The sequence below is a fragment of the Poecile atricapillus genome, chromosome 6, assembly GCF_030490865.1.
Source record: "Poecile atricapillus isolate bPoeAtr1 chromosome 6, bPoeAtr1.hap1, whole genome shotgun sequence".
Taxonomy (NCBI): domain Eukaryota; kingdom Metazoa; phylum Chordata; class Aves; order Passeriformes; family Paridae; genus Poecile; species Poecile atricapillus.
This window is the reverse complement of record NC_081254.1, coordinates 32,300,388-32,313,094: the sequence shown is the minus strand read 5'-3', so window position 1 is coordinate 32,313,094 and position 12,707 is coordinate 32,300,388. Positions and strand designations below refer to the sequence as shown.

The 12,707-nt window shown below is 37.6% G+C and overlaps 1 protein-coding gene across 1 annotated transcript in view; it reads left to right on the top strand.

The window, feature by feature from the left end:
- Window positions 1–4,064, top strand: part of RAB11FIP2 (RAB11 family interacting protein 2) — a 31,156-nt gene extending 27,092 nt beyond the window's left edge. Inside the window, exon 5 of the mRNA XM_058841389.1 lies at window positions 1,028–4,064. Coding sequence (XP_058697372.1) covers window positions 1,028–1,255 — 228 coding nt within the window. The 3' untranslated portion in view covers window positions 1,256–4,064. The remainder of the gene's footprint in view (window positions 1–1,027) is intronic.
- Window positions 4,065–12,707: the final 8,643 nt, after the last annotated feature.

Genomic DNA, 12,707 nt, shown 5'->3' with positions numbered 1-12,707 from the left:
ATGGGACATGGAAAAAGACAGAGTTTGGCTACTATGTGGTGTGTCTCTTAGCTGTGCAAGCTTTATAATTTTTAATTACAAACTTCTACTGTAAACAAAAGCTATCTCTTGTGCCCTGTTAGAGATGCAGGATCTTTTGGGTTCCATATTTTCTAAATATTTTCATTTCTGAATGAGATGAAGTGTGCTGCTTAACATGTCTGGCAGTGCTGATACTTTTATAAAACAACATGAAAGAAGACATTCAAGTTTACAGTCTTTTGGATCACACACTGTCCTTTTCAAGATGACTAATTTGTCCATCTCTGCTCATACCTGCACTTCCTGAGTCATCAGAAATCATGACAGTAACAATCCTGTTTTCCCTACTGCTTAATTCTGGGCCACTCCTGCTTTAAAGAAAGCAAGGTCTTTTATAAGTACACATTTATTTCTGCCTTAAGTGCTCTGGTGCGAGTAAGATGCAACCTTTTACCTGCTGTTTAAAATTGAAAGTTTTATTATGTGATTCAGAAGCCAAGGCTTGGAGAACCACTGGTGACTAGAAATATGAATATGAAAGACAGATGAGGGCTGATGTCATTCAGAGCTGAGTAAATGCTTTGCTGTGATGCTCTCCAGAGGCAAAGACTCAGACAAGTTACAGTAGGAGTTGAATTCTCAGGGCTCTTCTCTTTTTATTATATAATTAAGGTGGTTGGTTTCCCAAAATGGACCTGCCAGCTGTTGTTGTGGTCCCTGCTCATATGGTCACTCACTCTGACACACTGACTGTGTGTCCACCTCATGGAGAAGATTTTTTTCTGAGATGACACAGTGGGAAATGTTCATCCAGCTGGGCAGCCCGTCTCCAGTCGTCTGCTTCAGTGGGGGTGTTGGAGGGAAAAGCACTGTAGCAGACAGAGATGTTGCTGAAAAAAATTGTTTTTCACGTCAAGAGATGCACATAAAAAGCAATAACAAATCAATTTTCTGGGAACACTAAACTGCTTAATAAAATCTGGTGTTTTTCTACACTTACCTGCAGGAAGGAAATCCTTTTGATGCCACTGCAGGATACCGAAACCTGACTTATGAGGAGGTTCTGCAGGAGTTGGTGAAACACAAAGAGCAGCTCAAGAAGAAGGACACCCACATTCGAGAGCTCGAGGATTACATTGACAATCTTCTGGTCCGAGTGATGGAGGAAACCCCCAGTATTCTCAGAGTGCCATATGAGCCTTCTCGGAAAGCTGGCAAATTTTCCAAAAGCTGAGACAGCGGTACTCGAGGGTACTTTCACTTTCTGCTGAATACATTAGTGGAAGGAGATCACACTTTAATATTTTGACTTCTCTTCATTCCTTTTCTCCTAAGAAATTCCATGAAAATGGGGAGGAGAGACAATGGCTTGGTTTCTTTCCTTTTCTTTTTTTTTTTTAATCCAAACACTAGCAGGGGCTGCCAAATGTTGTTTTCTGTTAGATTACCTAGGTAACTTTTTTTTTTTCTTTTTGAAAACACATTTAGGTACAGAATACTTAAAATGGAGTCAATAATACATAATAAATATGTCCATGCAGTTTATATAATAGCTTAGTGTTCACCATGTGGCAGTTTCATCTGGGAAGCCTGTGCTGTTATGAATGTTTTCTTGAATGATTATTGCTATTAGTCAAATATATTGATTCTTTTTTTTACAGCATGCCATCCAGACCACTGTTTTCAATCCAGCATAGTACTCTACTAAACCTAAGTGTGGTTTGTTGCAATGGAATGTAGTTCTGCACATATTAGAGGAAAACAGTGATGCACAATCCTTGCAGAGTAAATGCTGTATTCTACACAATGTGCTTTTTGTATAACAATGTAAAAAAAAAGTGCCATTTCTGTCATGGCACATGCTGGAACCAGTTATTTTACACTTAAATGCTGAATTTTGTGTATAATGAGTGAACTTTGGTAGTGAGCTCATGACAGGTTGTTTTAAGGATCTTTTTATATGAAGTTACTGCATGCCTCTTTATGTGTTAAAAGTTCACAGAGTCAGAGGTACAACCAGAGGACTCAAGTATGGAATAAAGAAATTAATACTTTTATTCAGTCAAATTCTCCTGCAATGAATATGTAGCAGAAGTGAAGAGGCTGACTTGAATAGACACGATAAATCAGTTTAAGGTTGAATTGTACATGATATATGTGTCTTAACTTTTTAAATCTTAAGACAACAAAGTATATGCCTTTAGGAACAGGCCATGTTGCTTAACACATGTAGAATACTTAGGCTTTTCATTATAAATGTCTGTATTCCATGTATATAGTTCTAAAAGTCAGTTTTCATTGAGGCAAATGAAAGAAGAATGTAGTAAATATCTCCCTGAACATTTAATAATTGTTTCTAAAATGATGTATGAAAAAGGTATCTTTTATTCAATGAATTGGGAAAAAATATAATTAAGGTATAATGAGAAAATACTGTAGGAGAACCCTCTAAATATTAAGATGAATAGATTTTAATTTTAATTTCCTTAATAAGAGTCTTAATTGGATTTTCTGTTGCTGTGAAACAGTAAAATGCTATTTAAAACATATACAGAGAATATTTTAGATTTGTATTTAAGATAACTGTCTTCTCCTCTGTTTCTGCACCTGATCTGTTGGGTTTTTTTACAGCACCATGACATGGCTGCTGCTGAGGTGACCAGAAAAGCTTGAAATTAAATTCCAATTTTTTTCTTGTTGTAAAAGATTTTAATATATTTTCATCTTTAAAACTGCAGAAATTGGTAATATCTTGAATACTTATATGTGGAAGGGTTGAGAAAGTTCTCTCTGACTGCTTCTGACATTAGTATTATAGGACAGCACAGAATTACTCTAGTTACAAAAAATCTTCTTTGAACAAATATTCTCAGATTTCATTTACTTATTTTTAGCTTTTTCTCCTTTATTTTCTTCTTTTATTTAGCAACTACCTCCCATCCCCATTTAGCACTGTCCCTAAAATGTGTGCAGCCAGACTTCCCAACCCATCAGTGGGATCTCTTAAGTGTGGATCCCTGTGCCTGGATGGATCCTGAGAGATCCCAGCCCTGCCCAGCTGTAGAGCTCTGCATCTGTATTTTGTAATGCAGAAATCCAGCCCATACCAGGCAGTCTCTCTTTTGTCAGCCTAAGGATGTATCAAGTTTGGTACCTCAGAAACCACGTGAATGTTCTTTTGACCCACTTAAGATCTCGATGACTGTAAATTTGTTGTAATATATTCAAAGTGCCAAAGTTTATGTACCAGGTTTATGGTACATTTGCTGTTGGAAGTTGGGGTTTACACTCAATTGGATTTTCATTTTCTAATTACACCAAGATGTATTTCAGTTACTCAGTATTTCCATAAAAGTTCTTAAACATTTTGAAATGCTTGGCTGAAGCCAGCAGTTTTCTCATGTCGTTGATGAGGAAATGTTCTGCAATTGTTTTGAATTCCACACTTATTTTCAGCTAACTGGTATGAGACCATCTCGAGTATCCACAGTGCTTAAATCATCCACACCACTGAGGATTAACAACTGCACTAACCAGAGAATGTGCTCCAATGACTTCTCACATGCAAGCCAACTTATAATTATTAAAATGAAACTCTACTATATTTAGCACCTCTGAAATCACTTCTTTTAGAATGTAAATGTAGAATATCAAACTGCATAATTGACTAAAAGCAGATCATTTGACATATTTGCATACCGAGAACGATAAGCAGATTAAAGGTAGCGAAAAGATCAATTTTTGTGCATTAGTGAAGAAATTTAGTGAGGCTTTGAATGTGCTATCTAGTCTTTATCTGATCTCTAAGTGAATAAAAGCACCTTTTGTTTCCAACAGTTTGTCAAGAAAGTGGGGAGAACAACAAATGCAATTTAGGAAAATGTAAAGTTACTGAGAGGCAGAATGGGATGTTAACAGCTATAAAGATATTTTTATAGTTCACAGGTAAAGATACAGGCTGCTTTTGGAGCAATTCTTGAAAGATAACATACACATCATTTTCTGCTTAGGAAAAAAAAAAATGTAGCTTTTTCCTGTATTCTGAGATTATTTTTAAAAAGCATCTTCACCCCCACATGTATTTGTTGAAACGTACAGCTTTCAAATGGAAACTTTTCCTACAGAGTAGTTCATGTTGAAAACAAAGAAAGTTTTGTTTTTCCCATAGGATAAAATTGTGGACTTTCTTTCAGATCATTTGAAACATGAAAACTTGTGGTCACTCTTTCTTGCCCTTTAAAATACAGGGAAGAAAATTTTGAACATCTCCATATTATTTCAGTATTTTCTCTCATAGATTAGCATAAGAGTTCATCTATGCATGCACTATACTTTGAAATTATCCTTTGAAACAGCTCTTCTCATAGCCATGTATTTTGCTTACTTAAAAGGACAAATATGAAGGCCATACTTTAATGTTGTAAGTCAGAAATGTAAGCTTTCTGCCATTCAAGAAGGATGTTTAATATTTATATATGTTACCTCTTGCTGCTGTATTTTATGTTTAGCTTGGTTTTCCACCTCCTAATGAATGTAGCATTCTCCTTAGATTATAACTGCATTTATTGCTGTTGGCTTTGTGTCAAGAACTATTTGTAATTTTCCAGCTGTGGAAATGTTGCCTTGTATTTAGAAAGGTTTCATGATTTGGGGACCTGATGAAAATCATGCTCATTAGATCCTAGCCTGCATTTCTTTCTGTACAGGATACCCTTTCTTAGATGCATCTTAAAACAAACAGAACTGCTGTCTTAATGTGTTTACTGCTGCACTGGGGGTTTATTTACACTTCCAGCTTTAAAGAAAGATTATTGTCCTACATCAAGTATGTAAAGTGAGCTCATGCTTTTCTGCTCTTTATGTACCACTGCTGTTGTAGATATGATAGAGGCATTAGCTGGGCTTTTACAATGGTGACTTCAGAGCATGTTGACTCTCTTCCCCTTCTTTGAAGTACTTGCTGAAGGATTATAGCACTGCTGTGTTCATGATGCTAGATTTAAGGGTCTGTCAGCACTTCCGGTAGGAAACCCTATTTTCAGGGATTTATAACTTCAAAATTTCGATACAGTCACTGGAAGTATTTAATATGCAATAGGTAGCACTTTAATCTGTTTATGAAGGGGTTTGAGATTTGTTTCTGTTGAAAAGGTCACAGTCTCCTAAAGCACGGTGGGCATTTGCTTTATCTTTTATAATTTCTATGCTGAAGAAGCCACTGTATGTTACAAGTGGTTGAGCCATTCCTATTCATCTTAGAAGCTTCCAGATGTCTTGTATTACAATGTATTATAAAAAGCTGAAGATCCAGGTTATATACAAAGTCTGTAAAAGATAGGAACATTACTTATAACTTAAGGATTTTATTTTGTCTTGTGCAATCAGTGGTAGTTTGCCCACATTTAATTATGGTACAGAATCATAACTATATGCACTTGTGAGAACTATAAACCTAGAATGCATGAAAAACTTTATTTTTGTTCCATTATTGCAACTTCAGATCATTTAATTTTATTAAAATGTTATCTTAATATTTTAATTTCTGTTCATTAAATAAGTATTGCATGTCTAACACTAATAAAGCACCACAATGCACTACCGCAGTATTTATTGAATTGTGCCATTTAATCTGTGTTATGTAAAGCATGTGACTCCTAAACTCCAGTGTTAAGGCTCTCAGAGCACAGAGAGGGGTATTTCCTTAGGGACAGCTCTAAATGAATATCCCAGATGTTTGCAGGGTACCCATTAAAGGAAATCTCCTCAGTACTGTCCAAAACTTGGAATTAGTGAAAAACACTGTGTATTCTTAAATGTCCTGATTTGTATGTCTTTTTTAGTATGGTATCTGCAAGCCCTTTAAATGCACTATTCTTCTGATGCCATGGCTGTATAAATATTACCAGGAGATCTTTGGCACTGCAGGCCAGAACAGCATTTAGCATGAGAACAAACACTCTGCAAATTCTGATATGGGAAACATGACACATATTTCTCCTAATACTTGGCTGAATAAAAACCCAGCCAGAATGACAGAAAACTGGAGCATCCTCCCCCATCATCCAGAAGTATTTTTTATAATGCTCCCACAGGTTTTTCTCCTCTTCTGTGAAGCAGCAAAACAGCAAAGTCTGTCCCCTGACAAGAGCAGGTTTTCTGGATGGTGAGGAGGTGTGGAGAACAGTCCTGGTTTGGGGGAAGAACTTTGTGAATCTTCCACCCAGTTTCTTGGAGCTTTGAATTCCACAGGGATGTGATTCCTTCTCTCATAGTTAATTTGCTTTGTGAGCAGGTCCTTTGTCAATACATCTGTGGACTCAGAAAGCTGAGAAAGGGTTCCTCTCTTCGAGGTGTCCATGAAATGTGGTGGTTATGGGAAATCACAGCCGGTTTGTAGCTGTCTGTGGACTTCCACACGTGGTGTTACAGATTCCATCAGCTGCGTCTCCCCACGGCAAAATCACAGATTCTGCAGCTCTTCTGGTGTGTGAGAGCTCAGGAATGAGGACAGGAGGAGAAGGCATTTTTCAGAAAGCACCACACTGCCTGTTAAATACCAGTTTCCATCTGTAATTCACATCTGGTAACTAATCTCAGCTTCTATGCCCATTTGAAAAGGGAGCCACACCATTTCTTCCCTCAGAGCATAATCTTGGTTAGCTGATACCAGCCACAGTCCTATTCATGATATGAGAGCCCAACTCGATTAAACAGCTTCCAGTTTCCCCAGCACAAAGTTGACTTTGGAGTTTGCATTATTAACCATCTCAACCCCATAATAAAGGTTTTCAAGGATATTTTAAATATAGTTTAGCAGTTAAAGAACTATTGAAATTAGATGTAAAGTAGAAGTATCATTAAGGACAATTCTCTCTCCAATTGCATTTATTGAAGTTATTTTTTTATGGAACCATAGAGAGTAAAATTCAGGATTTCATTTCCCTATTTTAATTTGTTTTTATGGAAGTGTTGTGCAAGTTCTGGCTGCAGCTCACTTGGGATATGTTGCCCTTTTGTGTAACAACAGCATGTTTGTAAAGTTATAAATAATGATAAAAAATCCATCTCTTTTTCTGGATTAATGAATTAAAAGTTGGATTATTTTGTTGGATTGTTTTGTAATAGTGCCATTTTATAAGAGATAGGAATAAGACTATCTGCTAAAGGAAGCTGTTTGCTCTTTTCTGTACTGCTTATTGAGTAATTATAAGAGAAGGCTACCACACTGAGTGCAGCCCAACCTGGAAACTGTGTGGCATTCATTGTGTAATGTTTATATAAATATCAGTATATTCAGAGCTGGAAGCCAGTGGCTATTACATGGGGATTATTGCAATGTATTTATAATGTGTTTTTACAGCATTTAGCAATGTAGATCAGTCTTTGATAAGTGGATGATGATTTAGGACAGAAAAGTACCCTCCATGGCTAAACACTGACGTGTTTATACTTTAAAAGTAAGCAGCTTAAAAAGGTTTTAGGGCCATGCAACGTTTAAATGAAGCTGAATACTAAAAAGGGGAGAAACTTGGTGGGATGTATTTTGTTTGTTTCAGCCCAAACTGGGTGACATGCAGGGAATGAGTAGAAGCAACACTGGGGAGATTCCATTGCTGGATTCAAAAAACCCAACAATATAAAATCAGTAGGGCTGGGAGTCTGATCTTAAGGGATCTGTTTGTCCAGCATGTGCCAGGTTCTGTTGGTAACAGGAAGAGGTTACACAGCATCCCTTACTAACAAGATTATTGGCAGGGTGAAAACCCCCAAAAAATGGGAGTTTAACAGAAGGATGAACTCTCAAAGTTTTAGGTGTGGAACAGGTGTTGGGCAGAATCAGCGCTCTCACTTCTGCTTTTTCAGCCCTGCTGACACTTGGTGTTGAATTCAGGGATTGAACAAACCACATTCCTAGGAAAGTTAGGAAGTGTCTGAGGAAATTTGGGGTATGCAGCATGTGGCTGGCCAGGTTTCCTCTGCTGTTACTTGAAGTGGGTGTCTGGCTCAGGATCTTGTGGAGTGGCCAAAATGTGTCATATCACCTCCTCTAAATCATTCATCTGGGGCCTTCCGAGGTGCTGAATGTCTCCTTCTCCGATAACTTGCTGCTCACATTATGAATTCCTTGAAAATTGACTCCCTGGGACATCTTTACAGAAGACATCAAGGGTTTCCATTTAAATTTAATGAATATTGTGTAATTTGCCAAGGACTTCCACAATGCATTAGGAAAATCTGCCTCTTTGAGACCAGAGCTTTGCCAAAATAATGGCAGCTTAATTGCATCCTTTAAAAGCAACTGCTGACTCTCCAGCTATGAGTATTTTCCATTTCCTAATAAAATGTTTTCCCATTAAAGCAGCTTATTTCATTAACTTATAATTCATAGCTTAAATATGCTTATATTTTGCTAATTGTAGATTACTTAGTTCTTATTTTTAAGGAACATTGAAGCACAAAATACAAAATGTCAGGGTTTTTTTTTTTTAAAGAAAAGTCTTGCCTTGTGCATAGCAATTGCATTTGGATAAGCATTTTAAATATGCTATTTTTAAGGAGTTTTTACATGCTATTTTAAACTAAATAATTAAACTTCTATAACAAGAAACAATTTGAAGTGTTCATGCAATTTATAGTTTAATTCCTTTATAGATATGTGCTCCAATATTTTATAGTTATGATTCAAGAACTACCACAGTTACATATTTTAAATTGTAAGGATATATTGTGAGACTTCAAATTATTCTTTTTCAAAGTACACAAAGCCAAAGTATCTGATAGACTCTTTTGTGTTCTGTAGAAGTTAAAAGTGAGCTCTGGGAGAAAGTAAGGCTTTCCTAAAAATTTGTACAAGCCTTTGTGTTGAACTGCAGTGCAGCTCAGTTTGAGAATGTAGCTTCAGGCACTCCTTCAACCAACAGGGTAACATCAAACTTGCTTTTTTTCTGAATAACTCCAGGAAAGAGAGTAGGAATCTGTTTGCAGCAGGTGCTGGGTACTACTTGTAAGGACCAAGTTACAAAATGTGGATGCTTTACGAGATGTGGTCTTGGCTTTTTGGTGTTTGTGAAGTAGATGGCACGTGAATACCAGGCTTGTGTATATTTCCAGGATCAGATAGAAAACTTCCTATTTTCTGATATTTTTCAGATTTAGAAACTTTTTAGGAATTTTTTTTCGTAGTGGCCAGGTTATATTTGGCTACAAAGAATGCAACATTTCACTTGATTAATGTGACTGCTGTTTGAGACCCTCTTGTAATTGGCCTCATAATCCACACACAGAGTACTGTGAAATAGTGTGAATTTGAATTTGAGAGACTGATGAAAGGAACATCCATCAATAGTGGGGAGAAATGAAATAATCCTAATTAAAAGCAAAAGAAATTTGTGATCTGAATTAAGATTCAGTTGGTGGATACCGAATAGTTTTTCTGGTAAGTATTTTTATTGTAACTGTCCGGTATAATTGCTTTGGAAAAAAACCTCATCTGTTGTGTTTAATGGTACAAATTTTATTAGCTCTTTATAAACCTAATACTCAATAAGGGTCTTTTGCTTAACCTTTGTTTCACTGGATATGATTTCAGAGGGTTTAAGCAGAATTTTATTGCTGGAGTTGATCATCACAGTTATATTTGCTGACAGGCTCATGGTTATTCTTTTATCTGTTTCAGGATTTTCTGTTTAGTTTTAAGTGCTGAACATTTCACCGCAGTCTATTTAGAGCATTATTTAAAACTTGTTCCAGTTCTCTTCATTCTTATGCACGCCCATGTGTTAAACTACTCCAGAGACTGGCTTAGCTCTGACCATATTTGGAGGCTGTTCCTCTGCTTTGCTCTTGGGCTGGTTTGGACGGGAACTTACGTCTAAAGTAACAAATGAAATATGTGACGAGAGCTGACTGCCAAAACCGGGATCAAAGCAAGTTTCTGAGGAGCTCATTGGAAAACTATCCTGAACTTTGGAAGGATGACTCAAAGCCACATTCTAAACAGAGCAAACCACAGTGAAATAAATGGCAAGGTGAGAACAGATTTCTTGAATAAGGTACGTGTCCCCCTAAGACCAGAAAGTCACTTTAGTCCTAGGGGAAAGGAAGCAAATTAACAGATTAATTTCAAATATCAGTTCAGGATGTTCTTTGTCTTCAAGCCTTTGCAATTCCTGTCTGACTTTACTACACAGAAGTGTGTTAGCCAGAGAGCATTCAAAATGAAAGGTAGTTATTTTCTGATGGTGTCATGTGGGACATCACTGACTTGTTTGAAAAGTTGCCAAGTCTGAGGGCATGTTCTGTTAAATACACGCAGTGTCTTCCTCCTCTCACTTAGAACTGTGAGAACACTCAGCTCTGATTCATTAGTTTTAGGCAGTTCATGTGAATAAAGAAGGGACCTGAATAAGGAGGATTTCCCTGAATCCTTCACAGAAACATGTAGACTTGCAGAAAACAGCTGCTGTAACTGAGTAGAAGGCTGTGCTTTGTGGTTGAGTGCGTGTTTTAAAAAGCTGGCATTGGAAAAAAGAGTGAGTTCTGTGAGAAACCTAAGCCTCTCTCACAATCGTGGCATCTCTCAAAGTCACAAGATGTTTAGAAGTAGCTGGAGAAAACCATTCAGCAATGTGGTCTGTAGCAATTGGGAGCTGGAAAGAGAAAAGTTAATGTTAGAGGGAGAGGAGGGGTTTGGGTAGTCGCTGTGTCGAGGACTGATCAAATGCTAATATATAAGGTAGCTGTAGAAGGGAACAGCAGCTCTCTCCGAATAGAAAAGGTGGAGAATGAGCTTGGTGAGTTTTCCAGGGGCAGGGGATGAGAAGCAATAACTGCTTCCTTCCGGGAGGCAATAACTGGCTGGCTGCAGTAAAGCATCACTCTTCAGGAGAGCGATGGATGCTGTGAACACAACATCCAGAAACAGTAACAGGTTTCTCAGATTTTCCTAGTGCCTGGGAAAAAATCACACAAATTGTCTTCCAAAGTAAATTATTTCCAGTACAAGCCCTTGGACAATAGCAGATACGAAAAAAATATTAAATCTTTTCTTCTTTATTTGATTCTACTTTTAACTTGGAAAGAAAAATTGTGGATTTTAGTCTGATTAAAGGCTAATGGAGTTGTTCAAAGACTGACTTATAAGCAAAGAGTAATGCAGGTTATAAAGGGGAGAGGTTAGCAGAGTTGTTATTATTACAATTCAAATCTTCCAGTGCAATGGTGGTCTTCTGCCAGGAGTGCTTTTTGTGATATCCTGGGACTGTCCTTCCCTCAATAAATCCCCATACAAAGCAGCTGACATTTTAGCTTGGGCAGAGTTACTGGCATGATGCTGGCCAGCTGGAATAACCCCTCACTGCAGTCCCAGGTACAAAGTGGTGCTTTCTATGAAGTATTTTAGCAGTCAATGCTTTCTCATTAGAGCACATTGAGAATTACTGAGGGATAAGATCATCATGTTCTAAAAGATGCAGGATTTCATCTTTTTCTCATAGCTAGCCTTGCACTGGTACTTGGACATCACTGTCAGTGTCTGAAAGCCTTTAAGCAATTTGTAGCCCTTGTAGTTTGCACAGGGGAGGATCTCAGCACCACACTTGGATTGTTATCTGTGCATTTTATCAGCTTGTATTATAGAAACACAGAATGGTTTGGGTTGGAAGGGACCTCAAAAATCATCTACTTCCAGCCCTGCACTAGACCAGCCTGGCCCTGAACACCTCCAGGGATGGAGCAGCCACAGCTCTGGGCAGCCAATGCCTCACCACCCTCACAGGGAACAATTTCTTCCTAATACCCAATCTGTCAACTCCCTCAGCTACTGGATATGAATTATTTAGGCTACTGGAACAGTGAACCTCCCTGCTTCCCACAGGTATAAAATGTGTTTATTTTGATGTGGCCCTGGAGGTTACAATGCCTCTTGGTTCCTGTGAGAAAAGCTGGCAGCATATCTGCTAAAAAACATGAATCTCTTTTTATCAGACCACTAGACATGAGCAGCAAAACTCAGGAGGCTCAGTTCTGTGCAGAACTTTTTTTAATTTTTTTATTTTGTCTTCAAACCCTTGATAAATACAAAGTTGTGGAATCCTTAATAAATGTAATTATTTTTTGTCAAACTTTGGCATTAGTACACAAATTTGGCATTATACCAGGTCAAAAAGAGCTAAAAAACCTACTAAATCCCAATATTAAGAGTTATTCCCACTTTTCCCCTGTTTTAATGGCTATATTAGATCCAGGGAAGGGTACCCTTATCCCACCTGTTTTCAAAGCTGCAATTAGCTTTGCTGACAAAGAGGAAAATTTAGGACTAAACATAAATCCCGGTCCTTGGGAATGAAATATTTTGGCTTGTCTGATATTAAAGTTGCACAAAATACAATGTGTTTGTAGCCCAGGGTTTTTGTGAGTTGGCGGTGGCATCAGTCTGTTGCTTTCTGAGTCTTTTTCCTCTTCTGGCAGCTAAGGAGGCAAAGATGTTGATTTGCCACAGCTTCAGTTGTGACTATAAGCTTTTCCTTCAGCTATTTGATAACACTTTCACATGTTGGTGCACCTGTACCTGTATTTGGCTTCAAAACAGTACAGAGCATGAACTTTGGCAAGTTGTAAAAATTAGTTGAGGAATAATAATAATAAATAAAATGGCATTCAGCCCAAGCGTGTTGTGTTTGCATTAC